The 20,023-nt window shown below is 41.1% G+C and overlaps 1 protein-coding gene across 4 annotated transcripts in view; it reads left to right on the plus strand.

Moving 5' to 3' along the window:
* The window catches only part of ELOVL7 (ELOVL fatty acid elongase 7), a 113,396-nt gene that overhangs the window by 66,457 nt on the left and 26,916 nt on the right, over window positions 1-20,023 (plus strand). For all 4 annotated transcript variants that reach the window (XM_060191312.1, XM_060191311.1, XM_060191310.1 and 1 more), the window contains one exon: window positions 10,975-11,072. In XM_060191312.1, coding sequence (XP_060047295.1) covers window positions 11,049-11,072 — 24 coding nt within the window. In that variant the 5' untranslated portion in view covers window positions 10,975-11,048. The remainder of the gene's footprint in view (window positions 1-10,974; window positions 11,073-20,023) is intronic.

Below are 20,023 nucleotides of genomic sequence, written 5' to 3' on the forward strand. Positions count from 1 at the left end.
TCGGTTCAATCCCTCTGCATCACCATATGCCAGAGCTGAACGGTGCTCTGGTACAACAAATAAACAAACAAATACATTTATTAAAAAATTCAGCTCAGCCTCTCAACTGCCTGAAGGTGTCGAGAGCAGAGACTCCATTCCAAACTCTGATTTTGCAGGGTCCTAACCCAGAAACAGGCTGTCTGCAATCCCTGTCCCTACCCTCTGACTGACCCCCTGATTCTTTTACCACTCAGTGGGCTAAGGGTCCACCTCCCCATTTTGACTCACTGCTGAACTTAACCTGTCCCTTGCTAATGAGTCAGAGTTTATTGTCTCTTTTTTGCTCTTTAAGCCGGGCCTCTTTCTCTTTCCTTGCAAGACCTTCTGCAATCAAAGGCGGTTTCCCTATCAGTTCTATGGTGAGCAATTACTACTTCGGTGGGATTCTTTGATCTACGCTGTCCCCTCCCCCCTTGCTCTGGACAAGGGTGAAATGTCAAAGTCCCACCCCATATGAGACCAGGCATGACTTTCCACAGGAGTCAGCTGTTTCATTGTTACTCTGCAGCCCCATCCCCACCACCAGCACCGTCCCTTGCTGTAACTTATTTTAGTTTGTGTCTCTGACTAGCATCCGTGGCTGGCTCTCAGTTCTTGCAAGGCTCTGCCTGTTATGTGATTTCCAGAGCAGGGATCAGCAGAGTCCCAGATCTCCCAAATATCAAAAGAGAAAAGGGGGGTCAGGTTGGGCGGTAGCACAGTGGGTTGAGCGCACGTGGTGCAAAGTGGAAGGACTGACTTAAGGGTCTCAGTTTGAGCCCCTGGCTCCCCACCTGCAGGGAGGTCGCTTCACAGGCGGTGAAGCAGGTCTGCAAGTGTTTGTCTTTCTCTTCCCCTCTCTGTCTCCCCCCCTTAGTTTCTCTCTGTCCTATCCAACAACAACAGCAATGGCAACAACAATAATAATGACAACAACAAGGGCAACAAAATGGGAAAAATAGCCTCCAGGTGCAGTGGATTCATAGTGCAGAACCAAGCCCCAGCAATAACCCTGGAGGAAGGAGGGAGGGAGGGAGGGTGAGAGGGAGAGGGAGAGAGAGAGAGAGAGAGAGAAAGAGAGAGAGAGAAAGGAAACTAGAAGAGTGTGTTCCTAGACTATAGACATGTCCTAGGAAAGCCATCTGCTGACTTTACTTTCTCTTTTCTTGGTGGGGTGGGGATCCACATATTTTGCAAGGTGGAGCTAAATCTCTACATTTGAGGTTAACCTTGAACTAGATAGCTTGGTTGTACGTTTCTGGTCTTCTGCCTGGTACATCCCACTATAGACAGCTCTGATGTCTCATGGCCATCTGAGTGAATTCTGGGAGGATGTTCTCCCAGATGAGTTGTCTTCTGATTACCACTGAGGTTGATTTGAGTGAAATGGACAAAGTGATCAGATCCCGCAAATAAACTCTGTTCTGATGTAACTATCTTTCATCTTTGTTGTGCTGACATATGCGACGTGACTGAGTGGTCTCTAGGTAAGCTGCCGTGTGGGGAGAGCCTTCTGTACGTTGTAGTCACATCTCTTCCTTTTGCTCTTAATGTTTTGTTTTTGTTTTTGTTTTTCCTTTTTGCCTCCAGGTGCCTGTGCTATGAATCCACTGCTCCTGGCAGCCATCTTTTTTCCAGTTGTTGTTGCTGCTATTATTATTGTTGGATAAGACAGAGAGAAATTGAGAAAGGAGGGGAAGACAAAGAAGGGGAGATATAGACACCTGTAGACGTGCTTCACCATTTGTGAAGCAATCTCCCCCGCCCTGCAGGTGGGTAGCCAGAGGCACGAACCGGGATCTTTTTGCCAGTCTTTATGCTTCACACTATGTGTGTTACCGCATGGCCTCCATGCTCTTGATATGTTTTAACTTAGGCCTAACGGAGCTAGTCTGGGCAGATTAAATCCCCTTTTTACCAAATGACCCACTCACCATGAATACTGTCAAAAACAAGCAAGATTCACTGGTTGATTGTCCCGCTGAACAATGAAATACCAACCCCAGTCCTCCAACAGTAAGCTCCTGTCTATTGTAGTCCTGCAGTATATTTTGAGGCCTTTGGAGGAAGACTGAGCTCTTAGTCTCAGAGCCCATAGTCTTCCTTATGGCATGTCCCTCATCTCTCTGACTCTCACAGAGGTGTGATGATTTGTATGTTTTTGACTTTGAAGCCTGTGCTTCACATACATGACAGCTTCCAGCATTGCCATTATTGTATCGTTATGCCAGTTGAGCATTTTAAATTGTTTATGAAGATTCTAGTCTGCAGTACACTCCACCAAATCCCAGCTTTGCTCTGTTGCACTTTCCTTTCCTTGCTTCTCCATTTTTTGCATAATTATTTCTTTTTTAAAATATTTATTTATTTTTTGGATAGAGACAGAAAGAAACTGAAAGGGAAGGAGGAGGTAGAGAGGGAGGGAGAAATAGAGACACCTGCAGCACTGCTTCACCACTCCTAAAGCTCCCCTGCCCCTCGCAAGTGGCCAGGGACTTGAACCCTGGTCCTTGTGCATGGAAATGTGTGCACTCAACTGGGTATAGTACTACCTATCCCTCCTTCCCTTGCCTCTGAGGTACTAATAAGTGAGGTGGTCCAAAGTTGACTAACTTTCTCATTCTGGCTGATCTCACGTAAGATGATTTCTTCATATTCCATCCAAGGTGTGATAAGGGAGAATAAGCAAAGAGCTCTGGTATAGGGGGAAGGGACAGGGGAGGACATTGGGTATCCAGTGCATGATGGTGAAGAGGAACTTGAGTTGGTGGTGGGACTGGTGTGCTGACATCTGTCATGTGGAGAGAAGATGTTGTACCCTTGTGTCAACAACTGTCCTATAAATTATTTCCCTCAATAAAATTATAAAAAAGGAAGTTATAAAAAAAAGAAAATATTTAGTCTTGCTGTCAGTTAGAATATATCTCAATAACTTTCCCTCATAGAATAAGTTGCTTCCCATCCCTATTTATCAAGGTCACACAATCAAATGTCCTTATTAAATAACAGTATGTGGAGGGATAGGGGTGGTTGCCTTTATGCCTGGCTCTAGTTAAAGGACACTACTGTGTTTGCAGGATTACTCAGATCACCCCAAACTCAGTCATTCATTTTCTAGACTAGTCCTGACAATGCAGTGTTGGTATCCATCTCATCTCTATGCCATCCTCTAAGGAAATTCTCAGGGACAGGCGATAGCGCACTGGGCTAAGTGCACATAGTACAAAGCCCAAAGACTGGCACAAGGATCCCAGTTGGAGCCCCCAGCTCCGGGTGTCCTTTCACAAGTGCTGAGGCAGGTCTGCAAGTGTCTACCTTTCTCCCACCTTCTCTATCTTCCCCATCCCTCTCACCTTCTGTCTGTCCTCTATCTACAAATAAATAAATAATCTATAAATGATAAATATCTATATTTATCTATAAATAAATAAATAAATAAATAATAAGCCACAGAAGCAATGGATTTGTACCGCAGGCACCAAGCCTCAGCAATAACCCTGAAGGGGAAAAAAAAAAAAAAAAAAGGAAATTCTCTGGTTTGTATTCTGTCCTGTCACAGTGAAGAGGGTTTGCTTTCATGCTGTTAGCCCCCACACTTTCTTTCTCCTCTGATGGGCCTGTAGGTGCTAACATCTGTCAAGTGGCAGATTATCTATAGGCAAAGCACCAGTGAGAAGAGTTCACACTTTAGAAAACTTGTTCTAAGGGATCCCTTTCCAACCTCACCAGTCCACCTCCTTCTGCCTTTCCCTCCTTCCCATCCAGTTTGAGTTCATTCTCTCACCACCTTCACCCACTTCTTCTGTCTCAAGACTTGTTTCTCTTTGGGATGTAAGAAACCATCTCTGTTTGCTAATGCATACTTCTGGTCTGTGTTAGGCTATGTCTATTTCAGTGGGGTCTGGGGAGAGTATAAAAGCACACGGGGGCAGGGGAGAGGGGTGGCTAGCGGGAGGTGGATGTGGATGTGGGATTGTGCAGAAAACAGAATAGTAGTTTGCAAAGTGGTACTACCATATCCCATGAATTAGAATCTCTGATGCTAAATAATTAAAACAGCACTGTATTGGTAGTTCAACTATAAGACTAAGGGTTCAAGGTCTGCTTTATCAGTCATTAAGGTGAAAGGGAAAGTTATTTTTAGTATGGTCAAACATTGGTTCTAATTGAGCTGGAAAACATCAAAGAAGAGCTGTATATAAACTATAACATACCAACTTTTCAAATGGCAGTAGTAGGGCTTGTCGATGAATTTAGTCTATAATCAGTCATATAATGCTAGTATGTAGTAAGTTTGACTAGATGTTTTCCAACTAAATTGGTACAGCTGTTATCTAAAAGTGATAGTTTGACTTTGATTTTTTTTTTTTTTTTTTTTACAAAATTCTGTGCTCTTAAGTTTTTGCAAGTATTTATTATCATGTATGAACCTTAGAAAAATTCTGTGAAGTATTAGTCCAGTTTGTCTTGGTAGCTTTTAACACCTCTGTTTTCCTGATTTGAACTTGAATTTTGCCCAGGGTCACAAAATTATGAAGAGATAAGATTCGAATTAAGATCTTTGGGATCCTATATATAGTCTCCGTCCCTAATCTCGCACTACATCTTTATGAAAGAAATGATCTGTTAGATCAAGAGCCCAGATACCATGTGACCAGGCTAGAGCCCCCTACCACCACAGCCCCAATGGAATATGAATTCAGTCTGAAGAAACAGGATGTAGCAAAACAAAGGCCTTGGGATACCTCCTTGGAAGGTATCTGTTTTGTGTGTATGTACATGTGTACATGGGTGTTTAAGTAGGACTACTACAGCAAAAGTACAGCTAATTCCATTCATTTCTCTTCCTTTAAAATGTCTTGTTTCTTGAGCCGTAGTTAGGTGGTATGTTTATCAAATAGTGAACTTCTTCCTTCCACTCCTCCATCCCCGTTTGTATCCTTATTCTCTTCTCCATCGATATCTTTGTTCAATTTTTTTTTTACACTAACATAAACAAATGTACATCTATGGTCTTAACTCTCTACCGACTTTTGTACCTTCCTTTGCCTTTTTCACATAGAAGTTTACTTTGGATAACCTTCCTCATTCTTAATTGCAATGACATCGTACTTCATGGTGTGAGATGTATCCAACACCATAGATTAATCATGTATTAACTTGTCCCCTCTATTAATGTATGTCTGCTTTGTTTCCAGTCTCTTATTAACTGACATGATGAATGACCGTGAATATGTCATTCTATATACGTGCTTGTTTATAGGGGAATTTTCTAGAAGTAGGGTTGTTGGTTATAAGGTGTACATTGAGTGTTTTACTGATCATGTAAATTGCCTCACTAAGTGCTACATTTAAGTGCATTCCTACAACAAAGGCATGTGTTTCCCACAGTCCTGTTAACAGACTTAACACATTTTTTGGACTTTGGCCTATCTAGTGCAGTAAAATAATGTAAATTTCTGAAAACTAAACTCCTGCTAGGGAGGCTGTAAGTGGTAGAATGGAGAACTTGGATAAGTGAAGTCTTGAGTTTGATCCCTAGCATTGCATATGCTAGAGCGATGCTCTTGTTTTTTGTTTGTTTGTTTGTTTTTGTTTCCTTTTCCTTTTATTAATTTACAAATAAATACATCTTTCCTTTTCCTTTTTTTTGACACCAGGTTTATCACTGGGCTCGGTGCCTGCACAACACATCTGCAGCTCCTCTCCTTCCTCTCCTCTCCTCTCCTCTCCTCTCCTCTCCTCTCCTCTCCTCTCCTCTCCTCTCCTCTCCTCTCCTCTCTCTTCATTCCTTTCTTTCTTTTCTTTTTTCCCTCTGTTTGGTAAGATAGAAACTGAGAGGGTAGAGGGAGAGAGACAGAGATACCACTGGTGAAACTTCCCCCCTGCATGTGGGGAGCAGGGGCTCTAACCCACACCCTTACATCAACCAGGGGCACCAATGCCCAGCCTCTTTCCTTTCCTTTCCTTTCCTTTTTTTTTTTTTTTTTTTGGATAGGATAGAGAGAAATGAAGGGGGGAAGGGAAGATAGGGAGAGAGAAAGACCTGTAGCATTGCTTTGCCGCTTGTGAAGCTTCCCCTAGGCAGGCGGGAACCAGGGCCTTAAGACCAGGTCCATGCACATAGTGACAACTGGTTGTGCTACCAGCCAGACTCCTAAATAAATACATCTTTAAAACAAAATAGAGGTGGAGCCAGGCAGTGGCATACGTGGTTGAGTGCACATGTTACAATGTGCAAGAACCCAGGTTCAAGCCCCCAGACTTCAAGCAGTGGTGAAGCAGTGCTGCAGGTCTTTCTCTGTCTCTATCCAATAAATAAACAAATAAACTATAAAAACATAAAAAAATAAAGCAAATTTCTGCATATTTTTTTGTTTTGTTATCACTGAGGCCTCTTATTTGTCATTTGGCCCTCTTTTTTCTTCTTTTTTTGCCTCCAGGGTTATTGCTGGGGCTTTGTGCCTGCACCACAAATCCACTGCTCCTAGAAGCTATTTTTTTCCCTTTTGTTGCCCTTGTTATTATTTTTTAATCGTTGTTGTGGTTATTATTATTGTTGTTACTGCTGTTGTTGTTGTTGGATAGGTCAGAGAGAAATGGAGAGAGGTGGGGAAGACAGAGAGGGGGAGAGAAAGACAGACACCTGCAGACTGGCTTCACCGCTCATGAGCCTGCAGGTGGGAGACCCCCTGCAGGGGGGAAGCTGGGGGCTCGAACTGGGATCCTTGCACCAGTTCTTGCACTTTGCACCATGTGCACTTAATCCACTGCGCTACCGCCAACCCCCTTTCTTTCTTCTTTTTTTTTAAAGTTACTTCTGGGGTGCCTGGCTATGGCACTCCTGGATGAATGCACATGTTACCATATACAGGGACCCAGGTTCAAGCCCTGAGTCCAGCATCACAAGTGGTGGAGCCATGTTGCAATCATCTTGCTTTCTCTTTCCCGCTTTGTCATCTCTTCCCTCTCAACTTCTCTGTGTCCACCAAGTTCATAAATAAACAAATAAATAAATAAAGGTGAGAGCACTGCTCTCTCTACACATGGTAGTGTCAGGGACTGAACCGGAACTCTTTGGGGGATCAGGAATGAAAGACCTTTTCAGTATAGCTGTGCTGGCTCTCTAGCCCTTACTTTTCTCTTCTTCATTAAATTTGTTAGTCTTCTCTTATGACTTAGGGATTGTAAGTTGAAAATAGAAAAGTCATTTTCACTCCATAGTTATAGAAGTATTTCCCTTTGTTGGCTTCTAATATTTTCACAGTTCTATTTTTCTTATTTAAATCTTTGGTCTACAGGAAGGATTTTGTTTAATAGTATAATATTTGGATTCATCTTCCCCCCCCCCAGATGATTATCCAGTTTTACCTTTTTTTAAAAAAAAATTGTTATCTTTATTTTTTGCATAGGGACAGCAGAAATCAAGGGGGGAGGGGGAGTTGAAGATGTTGAGAGGCAGAGAGACACCTGCAGCCCTGCTTCACCACTTGTGAAGCTTTCCCCCTGCAGGTGGGGACTAGGGGCTTGAACCTGGGTCCTTGCACATTGGAATGTGTGTGCTCAACCAGGTACATCACCATCCAGCCACCCTCCCCCTTATTTTTTCCTCCAGGTTTATCACTGGGGCTTGGTGGCTGCACTACAAATCCACTGCTCCTGGTGGCCATTTTTCCCTTGTTGTATTTGTTGCTGTTGTTGTTATTGGGTGGGACAGAGAGAAATTGAGAGAGGAGGGGAAGACAGTGGGGAGAGAAAGGACAAAGAGAGACACCTGCACAAGTTGTGCCCTGCTGCACAACTTGTGAAGCGATCCCCCCACCTCCCACAGGTGGTAGATCCTTGTGCAGATCCTTGCGCCTGGCACTATGTGTGCTTAACCCGGTGCGCTGCCTGCTTGCCCCCCAATATACCACATTTTTCATTGAATGACTGCTGGCAATTCAGTACACACTGGGTTCATTTTCTGACTTTATTTTATGTCATATTTCTTTAGAAGGATGAATGGTGCTAGGGAAATAACATAATAGTAATGCAAAATTCCTTTCATGCCTGAGGAACCGGAGGTCCCAGGTTCAATCCCCAGCAAAATAATAAACTAGAGTTGAACAGTGCTCTGGTAAATAAATAAATAAATAAATAAATAGGGACCAGGTGGTGGTGCACCTGGTTGAACATGTTACAATGCACGACTCAAGTTCACACCCCTGGTCCCCACCTGCTGGAGGAAAGCTTCACGAGCAGTGAAGCAGGGCTGCAGGTGTCTCTCTGTCACTCTTCCTATCATCCCCTTTCCTCTCAATTTCTGGCTGTCTCTAACCAATAAATAAAGATAATTTTTTTAAAAGTTTAAAATAAATAAATAAGCAAATAAAATGAGTAAGTATATATTACACTTAGACACACACACATATAAATGTATTTCCCTGAGAATTTATTTTTTATTTGAGTAAAATATATATTTACAATGTGAAATTAATCACTTTGAACATTTCAGTGTAAAGTTCAGTACCATTAAGTCATTTATTCTATTTTGCAGCCATCACTGCCATCCCTTAACACAATTTCATCTTATTTTATGACTTGAAATTTGAATATACCATTCATTTTATGACACAAAATCCATTCATAGTATATGTGTTGATTTCAGAGAGGTTAAAATTTGTAAAGTGTAGACATTTGATTTAATGAAATACCATTCTAGGGAGCTGGGTGGTGGCGAAGTGGGTTAAGCACACATGGCACCAAGTGCAGGGACCGGGTGTAGGATACCGGTTCAGGCTCCTGGCTCCCCACCTGCAGGGAGTCACTTCACAGGCGGTGAAGCAGGTCTGCAGGTGTCTATCTTTCTCTCCCCCTCTCTGTCTTCCCCTCCTCTTTCCATTCTCTCTGTCCTATCCAACAACGACAGCAATAACAACAACAACGACAAACAAAGGCAACAAAAGAAAAAAAATAGTTTAAAAAATGCCATTCTAAATTCCCAAATGTATTTAGTGCATTCCTGGTTATTCTGTTTTACTCCATTGGTTTTTACTCTTTATGTGCCATTGTTATACTGTTTTTTTTTTATATTTTATTTATTCCCTTTTGTTGCCCTTGTTGTTTTATTGTTGTAGTTATTATTGTTGTCGTTGTTGGATAGGACAGAGAGAAACGGAGAGAGGAGGGGAAGACAGAGAGGAGGAGAGAAAGATAGACACCTGCAGACCAGCCTCACCGCCTGTGAAGCGACTCCCCTGAAGGTGGGGAGCCGGGGTTCGAACCGGGATCCTTATGCCGGTCCTTGTGCTTTGCGCCACCTGCGCTTAACCCGCTGCTCTACAGCCCGACTCCCCTGTTATACTGTTTTAAAGATTTTTACAACCAATCTTCCTTTCCTTCCTTCCTTCCTTCCTTCCTTCCTTCCTCCCTCCCTCCCTCCCTCCCTTCCTTCCTTCCTTCCTTCCTTCCTTTCTGTCTTCCTTTCTGTCTTCCTTTCCTTCCTACTCTCCTGCTTGCTTGCTTTCTTCCACCCTTCCTCTCTTTCTTTCGCTTTCCCTTTCTTTCTTTCAGAGCACTGCTTAGCTCTGACTTGTGGTGTGTGTGTGTGTGTGTGTGTGTGTGTGTGTGTGTGTGTGTGTGTGTGTGATGGGATAGTGGTGGAGTATCAAACCTGGGACCTGGTAATCTCAGGAACAAGAATCTTTTGCATATCCATTATGCTATCTCCCCCCCCCCCACTACAGTAGTATCTTTCAGTATGTAACAGTTTCCCCTCAATGGTTTTTTTCAGAACACTTTACCAACTAGCAGCTTCTTCTTACTTCTTGTATACTTTATTCCTCTTCCTCCTTTTACTTATTTTTCAGTTCAATTATAAGAACTTTCATATAGAAAAGGCTTGAATATCACCCCTATATTTTGGATCAAAGCAACTTCTCTGGAATTTTGTGTATCTTCATGATTTTCTTCTTCTGGTGTTTTGTTGTTTGTTTGTTTTGTTTTTGCCTCCAGGGTTATCACTGGGGCTGGGTGCCTGCAATACAACTGTTTTTTTCCCTTTTGTTGTCCTTTGTTTATCATTGTTATTGTTATTATTGCTGTCATTGTTGTTGGGTAGCACAGAGAGAAATCAAGAGAGAAGGGGAGGACAAGGAGGGGGAGAGAAAGACAGACACCTGCAGACCTGTTTCACCATTTGTGAAGCGACTCCCCTGCAGGTGGGGAGCCGGGGTCTTGAACCGGGATTCTTATGCCGGTCCTTGTGCTTTGCACCACGTGCGCTTAACTCACTGTGCTACTACCCGGCCTCCTTCTTCTGGCTTTTTTTTTTTTTTTACCCTTTTTTTGCCCTTGTTTTATTTTAATTTTTTAATTGTTTTTGTAATTATTGTTATTGATGTCGTCGTTGTTGGATAGGACAGAGAGAAATGAAGAGAGGAGGGGAAGACGGGTGGCAAGAAAGCTAGACACCTGCAGACCTGCTTCACTGCCTGTGAATCGACTCCCCTGCAGGTGGAGAGCCTGGGGCTTGAACCTGTATCCTTATGTGGGTCCTTGCACTTGGCACCACATGCGCTTAACCTGCTGCGCTCCCGCCTGAATCCCTGGCTTTTTAACTGTGTAGCATTGCTGAGGTGTTGGGAAGTACAGTTCATTCCTAGCCTATATTGGCTTCATGAAAGTTCTCAGATCGGTTATTCCCTTTCTGTCTTCTATATAGAATATCAGCCTTTTTAGCAAAGTAAGCAGTGTCTTAATAATACTGTAGAATCTTAAATATTTGAAGCTGCATCAGAATTTAATGTGGTTCACTAATGCATTTACCTTCAGTGCAAGTTTGTTGTTTTGCCAATTGTTCCTATTAAACTTTTAGCATTTTTAATATTGCATTACTAGAAACTTGGCTTTATTTGCAATTATGGATCATAAACACAGTCTCTCTTTTTCTTTATTTTGTTCTTAATGAAGAATCTGTTATAAGTGCCCGTAAATCCTGTGGAAAATGGTCTTCAGCGATCTTACATCCAGGACTGTGCGTCTTTATGATAACTGGATCAAAGATGCAGGTAAGTAAAACGTTTTCCTGCTTGAGACTCATCCTTCCTTCTATGTCAGATTACTTACTAGAACTTCACTGAGACAGAAGGAGAGGTTTCTCAAACTGATGCTCCCTCAAATACTGATTTTTATTACTAGCTAATAAAGAAGTGTTATGTTTCAGTCCAAATATGTACAAAGATAGAGCTATGCAGATATCCATTACAATGTGTGTAATAGTGAAGAAAGCTTTTAACATACAGTGAAAGGAACTGTTAAAGAAATGACAACACATTCCAACTCAGTAGCCATCAAAAACATTTTTGGAGGCACAGAGCTCTTTTTTTAAATATATATTTACTTATTCCCTTTTGTTGCCCTTGTTTTATTGTTGTAGTTATTATTGTTGGTGGTGGTGATGTCATCATTGTTGGATAGGACAGAGAGAAATGGAGAGAGGAGGGGAAGACAGAGAGAGAGGGGAGAGAAAGATAGTCACCTGCAGACCTGCTTCACCATCTGTGAAGTGACTCCCCTGCAGGTGGGGAGCCTGGGGCTGGAACCGGGATCCTTAGGCCAGTCCTTGAGCTTTGCGCCACCTGCACTTAACCCACTGTGCTACCGCCCGAATCCCGGCACAGAGCTCTTAAGCATCATTCTGCCCTAATCCTCCAAAGGGAATGAATAAGTTTACGCCAACAATGGCTATATCCATGATGATTCTTAAATGGGAGAGGTCATATTCCCTAGGAGTTTATCAGGAAAGGCAAGGATTTTTTTTTCCTAGACTAACTTCTGAATCATCCTAAAATGCTCTTTGGCTATTTAAAATAAATCTAGGATGTTAAATGTTAAAGCAAATAGTTTGAAGTATGAGAGAGAAAGACCAGGGCACCTATCCACTCCTGGGACTGAACCTGGTACCTTAGACTCAGGCATGAAAGTCTCTTTCATGACCCTTATGCTATCTTCCAAACTCCCCACATATTTCTCTCTCTCTCTCTCTTTTCATTTTATTGTGGGGTTTTACAGTACCGTTGCTGACACATTACATCTTTCTTTTGTGAGTGTTAGCTGTTATTGGCATGTGATTAAAATTATTGGTGATTTTAATTTAGTTATGGATGTTTGTCCATATATATTTTAAAGATTTATTTATTTCAAGGGGCCAGGCAGTGGTGTACCTGGTTAAGTGTACACATTATAATGTACAAGGACCCAGGTTCAAGCCCCTGGTCCCACTAGCAGGGAGAAAACTTCATGAATGATGAAGCAGGGCTGCAGATGTATCTCTTATCTCCCTTCTCAATTTCTCTCTGTCTCTATCCAGTAATAAATAAATCTAAAAAAAAAAAAAGAAAAATTCTGTCTAAAAAAATATTTATTTCATGAGAGACTGGAATCATACTCTAGCATATGAAGTGCTGGGTATATCAGCGCAGGGCTACATGCATGCAAAGCCTGTGCTTCACTCCCATCTGTGACCACCGTTTATACTTTTTTTTCCCTTTTGTTGTCCTTGTTGTTTATCATTGTTGTTGTTATTGTATAGGATAGAGAGAAATGGAGAGAGGAAGGGAAGACAGAGAGGGGGAGAGAAGATAGACACCTGCAGACCTGCTTTACTGCTTGTGAAGTGACTTCCCCAGCAGGTGGGGAGCCGGGGACTCGAACCGGGATCCTTGTACCTGTCTGTGTACTTTCCACCATGTGTGCTTAACCTGCTGCACCACTGCCTGGCTCCCTTTTTTTTTTTTCTTAAGTAACCCTTATTATTTTTTTTAACATTTATTTATTTTCTCTTTTTTTTGGTCCTTGTTGTTTTGTTCATACTTCTTATGACCACCTAGATATGTGTTGATTTTATTCTTAGTCACCCAGCATGTTAACTATTCCAACATAATTTAAAGATATAACATAACAATATTTTATTTTTGTACTTGTTATTATTATTTTTATTGGATAGAGACAGCTAGAATTTGAGAGTAGAGGGGATATAGAGATAGAGAAAGACAGAGAGACACCTGCAGCACTGCCTCACCACTTCTTATAGCTATGGGTGCTTGAACCTGGGTCCTTGACCATTGGTGTGCTCAACCAGGTGTACCACCACCCAGCCCCCATAAAAATATTTAAATAGACAAGGATTTAGAGCATTTTCGAGCTGAGGTGGAGCTAGATATCATCAGTGTTAACTTTCTATTTTGCAGTTGAAGAAACTAAGACCCACAGTGATGTAACCTTTCAGGTAGCACGATTAGTTGTTGGCGGAAATAGAATCTATGATTGATTATGACCAGAATTCCAGTATTTAGCTGTTGAAGTATTTTACACTTATTCACCAGCATTACTACTAGATTATTTCTTACTTACCAGAATTTGCATGTTGCCTAAATTCAGGAAGAAAAAGTACTGCCTCATGGCATTGCTGGGTTTGTATTCCAATTGATAGTGATTTCAGCAAAGATGCACTAATTTCTTGCTGCTGTCTTTCTCAATAGACTGCTAAAGACCAATTTTATCTCACTAAAAAGGGTCCCAATAGTCTTGCCCCAAAGAATGTCAGGGATGTTTTTAAGTAACCTAAATAATAAGAGACTTAATAATATTTAAATGAGAGACTTTACTCAGTTAAGGGAATGGAATGTGACTATTTCCATTATGTTTTTTTTTTTAGCTTATGTAATGATACAGAGAATATATTTATATATCATTTAGAGGCCATCCTCCTCTAAAGGTTGGCAGTAATTTGGTCTTATAAATCCATACTGGCATTTTAATTACATTTCAAAGTCAAGGTGTACTCTGTACCTGAACTTTTTCATTTTCTTTTGAGAGTCAAATAAATTGGGGCACATTGAAGACATTAGACGTATTTGGTAGCACAGATCATATGCTACCTAACTCATGGTATTTACCAGACTAAAGAGTATATATGAGGGTGTGTAATAAGAAGACCTATATTTAAGTTCTGACACAACTGTGGGCTTGGGTGTTCTTGAAGTTATTTATAGCAAGTGAGTTTTTTTTTTTTGTGGTTTAACATCGACTTACAAAATTATGAGATAACAAGGGTATAATTCAACACCTTTCCCACCACCAGAGTTCTCTGTCCCCCGTTTCTTCCATTGGAAACTGCAGTAGTTCTCCCAAGGTCACAGATGTGGGTTGACTATTATTTCTGTAACTATTTATATTTATATGTATTTGCCCATTTTACTTTTCCTGCCTTCATTTCCTTTCTAAATCATAACTGCACCTTTTGCTACTTCTGAAAGCCCTTCCCTTTTTTTTTTTTTTTTTTTGATTCCAGGGTTATTGCTGGGACTTGTTGCTGACATTACTAATCCACCACTCCTGGCAGCAATTTTTTTCCTTTTATTTTTTTTCTTCTTTCTATTTTATTTAACAGGACAGAGAAAAAATTGAGAGGGCAGAAAGAGAGAGAATGATAGACACCTGCAAACTTGTTTCACCATTTGTGAAATGTCCCACTGCAGTTGGGATTTGAACCTAAGTCCTTGCACATAGTACTATGTGCACTTAACCTGGTGCACATCTAGGTCTTGATGGAACTGAAGTTCAGAACCCTCTGGTCATCTTCCCCTAACATTTATCTCCCTCTGGGTGTATGGAACATAATTCTTTTTAGGGTACAGAAGGCAGTAGGTCTGGCTTCTGTAATTACTTCTCTGCTGAACATGGGTGTTGGCAGGTTGACCAATACCCCAGGGTTTCTGTCATTCCCTGTGGGGTAGGAATCTGGAGAGGTGAGACTTTAGGACACATTGGTGTGGTCATCTTCCCAGGGAAGTCAGCATGGAATCATGATAGAATCTGCAACTTGGTGACTGAAAGGCAGTAAGATATAAAGCATGAGAAAATGAATAATGAACAGGAACTAAAAAGTAGGAATGGAGCAGATGAGGAAAGGGATGTTAGGGTGGAAAGAAGCTTTTGTTTTAGGTTTTGCTTGAGTTTGATGATTAACTTGCAGCTGGACTAAAAATATTGTCTGGGAAGATGGTGTCAGAGTTGAGAACAGAGCTAGAAAGTTGGATTAGGGCCGAGATTAGCTCCCAAACTTGCAGGCAATCTGTATAAAATCAACTGTTTACTCCATCCACCTGAGCTGTGGCCCATATATATTCACATTTAGCACAGAAGCCTGTGTAACCTCTTGAGTCCATGGTCACAGCTGGGAACATTCTAAGTTGCACTCATTTCAGGACCAGTCTTTCTCATGTGGCAGAGTAGGCTGACCCAGCTTCTCTTCAGAGAGTGGGGCAGTCCATACTACCGATACTTTATAGTGAGGACAATATCCTAGAGAGGCCCACAAGAGGGTTTGTGATGATGTTTCTGATGAATCTGACCAGTAATGGTGTAGAGAGGGGTCTGTTAGAGGTCTAGGCCCATCATATCTTTGTGAGAATCCAATGATTCCCTGACTAGGGCCCCAGGGTGATCTGATATTGACCAAAAAGGCCATCATTAAGTGAACCAGTCTCTTGCCCTTATCTACCTTTTATAGTTTTTTTTTTTCTTTTGTTTTTTTTAAAAACATTGTGTGCTGTTTGTTGTATCTAAACACTGAGTGTTATTTGTTGTTTCTGGGGTCTGGCCTAAAGTTAGGGAGGAAATATATCTAGGGTTTTAGTGGAGTCGAAGTTAACCTTAAATTTTACTGCATTTACTTGTTTGATGATTCTAATAAAGGTTGTCATAAGGACAATAATTTAGTTGATCTATATTTTTTGCCAGTATCTCTCTTGGCCAATTGTATACAGTGTTTCTTCTAAAGATTATCAAGGGGTGACAACAATGCTGATGCTGTCAGAAGAGATTAGGAGATATATCTTACCTTCATTTGTATGAGTTTGGGCTTTTTTTTTTTTTTGCTAGCAAAATAGACACTAGAGTAATATGAATAATTTTGTTATTCATATAATATTTATTTATTTATTATTGGATAGAGACAGAGAAATTGAGAGGGGAGGTAGACATAGAGAAAGGGGAAGAGACAGAGAGATACCTGCAGCACTGCTTCATCACTCATGAAGATAATATGAATGAAATTGCCCATTACTTGGGAAATAACACAATGCAAATGGTGATATAATTTATTACAGATGATAGAACATTTTCATTAAAATACTTTCAAACCACCATGTCATTTTTGCTTCATATCAGAACCCAGAAGTGTGAATGTGTGTTGTGTTGAGATACCCAGCTTAATGAGGTAACTTCAGGTATAATAGAAGTTTTTTGCTTCGTGTGTGTGTGTGTGTGTGTGTGTGTGTGTGTGTGTGTGTGTGTGTGTGAATGGGAATCATGTTTGACCAACTTAGTCCAGTTTACATTGTTCACCCTGGGAAGGCCTGAACCCATAGTCAAGTGCCAAGAATTTCAAGTATAATCTTGACTTTGATTCTAATCCTAAATAGCCTTGAAAAAAAATTGCTGATATTTACTACTTTTCTGATTGCTAGAGAGGTGGGCACATATACTTATTTTCATCTGGAAAATTCCATAGTTAGACTTTCAAAATAGCTTAATACTTAAGTTATGAGAAGATTTACTATGATTCTTAGATAGGAAAACTCAAATTAAAAAAAAAAACCACTCATTGCATGATGAGAAATGAAGGCTTTTTAATGTTGAACATTAAAAACTCCCCTTGCATTAGGATAGTGATCATGACTTTCCAGATTAGCTGTGGTCTTGTAAGCAGATAGAGGGCGAGTACGGCTGGCGCTATTTGGAAGCTTTAATACCTCATCAAGTACTAGAGGTACATATTTGGCTTTTTTCTTTCCCTTCAGCATTTTCATTTTATTAGTACGTGGAGTTTTACAGGGTCCCCTGAGCTAGCACGTGCTACTTAAGAAAAGAACACTCTCTCACAAGTAGTTGATGGGAATGCGCATTAATATTCTATACATGCAGCCCTTGTACTTCCGTATACTCTCTTCCTCTCTTCAGAGCACTCTTAGAAATGAATTATTAGGCTACCGACAAGCCTGAACTTTAGTGATCACAGAGGTACGGTCTCTCAGCCTATCATCCGTTTCAATCTTTGCTCTACTCACAACCTGACATTAAATCACTTCAGCCCAATACTGATCACAAGTAGGACGAACAGGAAACACTGCTTCACCAGACCTGGCACTGTAGGAAACAAGAGTTCACCTTATTCCCTAACTTTTGGTGTCTTTTATGGAATCTCAGAGTAAGCCAGAGTTGACTAAGTTTAACAGTCTCATGACCCCTCACCATCCAGGATGCTCTGTCTCATATGGAAGTGGGCTCCCTATTCAGAAGGGCATAAAAGTGTTGTTGAGAGAAAAAGCAGGAAAAGAATTAACAATTGTATTTACTTGCCTTGGATTTTATTTTCTCAGACAAGAGAGCTAGTTTAAACAGAGGAATAATTTGAGCAGAGCTGTGCTTTAAAAAGTTTGAAGTTGTAGAAAACACAGGATATAGCAGATTGGATCAAGAGGGAAGGAAACCCCATAAGAGATAATCCAAGAACACCCAGTAAATGACCCTAAATGTAAGTGCAGGAAGCACAATACTCTGGACCCTACATCATTTTATTATTATTATTATTATTATTATTTATTATGCCATGAGGGTTTTTGCTGGGGCTAGGTGCATGTATTACAAATCTGCTGCTCCTGGAAGTCATTTTTCCTTTTTTTTTTTTCCTGTTGTCGTTATCATTGTTGCCCACATAGTACAAAGCATAAGGACCTGCACAAGGTTTTCAGTTTGATCCCCTGGCTCACCACCTGCAGGGGGTAGGTCACTTCACGAGTGGTGAAGCAGGGCTACAAGTGTCTCTCTGTCTCTCTCCCTGTCTCAACTTCTCTCTGTCCTATCCAGTAAAAATGAAAAATGGCCGCCAGGAGCTGTGGATTCATAGTACAGGCACTGAGACCCAGAGATAACCCTGGAGGTGAAAAAAAAGTCATCCTGGAATGGTGAAGCCCTGGTAGTGATTGAATATGGAAGAAAAAAAAAATAGGGCTGAGGAAACAGCATAATGGTTATGCAGAAGAATTTCATGCCTGAGGTTCTAAGGCCCCAGGTTCAAATCCCTAGCACCCCCATAAGCCAGAGCTGAGCTGTGCTCTAGTCTCCATAATTCTCTCTCTCTCTCTCTTTTTTCTCTCTCATTAAAATAAAATCCACCTGAGAAAGATGGGTTCTGAAATTAGGGCAGCTTGGAATGTTCCTACTCATAACCACAGTATGTGAGCTCAGACCTACAGGGATGCAGAGGTCACATAGGCTCCTAAGCTGAATATGGGCCCCAGACCACATCATATCGATGGGGTTTACAGTCAACAATATTTATGCACTTTTCCCATATTTGGGAGCTACTCTCTTCCCTGATCTAGCTTTTTGGTCCTTTTTCCAGCCATGACATCATCTCTCCATTAAAATAAATAAACAAACAAACAAACAAATAAATAAAACCATGAAGGACAACTAAATTTTTTTTTTTTAAATACAGAATGTACACACATGTATGTATGGTTCAGACGCAACCCTAGGATTCCGATCACTAGAATCAGAACTATATTTGAGGGCCACTTTATTTTAAGAGATTGGAAAAATTATTTATTTTGTTTTACAGAACTGAGCCTCATACATGTATAATCTCACTGTTTCTGATCTGCTTTTCTCTTCATTCAGTTAGAGAGACAGAGAGTAAAGTAGAGACACCACAGCACCAGAGCTTCTCCTGATGCTATGAGACCTCACATGTGGTGCTTGGGCTTAAACCAGGGCTGCATGCATGTCAAAACATACACCCTACTCAGTGAGCTGTCTTTCCAACCCCACTAGATTTTTTAAATACCCCAGTGGTAACTCTGCTGTAACAGCATAGATCAAACTCAGCTGTAATAATAACAGCACTGCTTGCTGAGTCCTTAGGCTGTGGTGGGCTCTTTATTTTACTAAATCTTCTAGGAAATGCATTTTCTTTTGTGGCCTATACACCAATGATGAAACTAAGCATAGGTAAGCTAAGCCAATGCTCCAAGGCTACATAACACAGCAGTAACAAAACCAAGATCAGAACAAGCCTGCTGATTCCAAGAGTTTGGCTGAAATAGAGTAAATGTGGACTTATTTTTTCAAATTATTTGCTTTCAAAATAAGATTCAGCTAAATTAGCCAGCTTATCCCTAAAGATAGAGCTTTTTTTTCATTAGTAGAACTTGAAATTCGCTCACAAGATTTTTTTCCAAGTTCTTAAAATATTAAATTATAGGAAAAATATTTGTTTAAAAATTATTTTCTCTTGCTTCCTGAGTCAACTCAGCAAGCTTTTCTTGGCTGGTTTTCTTTCTGTTGCTACAAGTGGGAGAACAAAAAAGATGACATGTTTTTTTTTCCCCCCTTTGGCCTCTTGCTTTGCTAGTGAAAGGGCAAAATAATACATATCTCTAATTCAGGAGTTCATTTATGCCTGGCTAGCATCACGGGAGAGAGACCAGGAACTCGTTGCGGCCTGATAATACAATTCTTTATTCATGGGGAGCCCCAGAGTCTGGTGTGAACACAGTGGGTTAAGCCACATGGCGCCAAACGGCAGTGGCCGCCTCCCGCTCTGCACACCAGCCCTTCTCCAGATTGGGACGCGGGAGAGAAAAGAGAGGAAGAGGAAGAAACCTGAAATAGAAGTGGCTCTATAGGAAAAAACTGGAAGTGGCAAGTCAGGAACAGAGATGGCTGGGAAAGGGAGTGGAGAAAAGAAAGAGTGGGAAGGTAGAAAGCTTCCATAGCAACGGTTGCTAGAGTTTTAACTGGCAGGATTAATGTACCCTGCAGGCAGGGCGGGTCTCGAGGTAGAAAGAAGATAGATCAAAGGAATGGGTGGAGAATCTTTCAGGCAAAACAATGATTATGTAAATAGGCCATAGTATCAGCAATGGAGGGGGGCTAGGGGGCTGGCTTAATG

The sequence above is a fragment of the Erinaceus europaeus genome, chromosome 5 (genome assembly GCF_950295315.1).
Source record: "Erinaceus europaeus chromosome 5, mEriEur2.1, whole genome shotgun sequence".
In the NCBI taxonomy this organism is placed as follows: Eukaryota; Metazoa; Chordata; class Mammalia; order Eulipotyphla; family Erinaceidae; genus Erinaceus; species Erinaceus europaeus.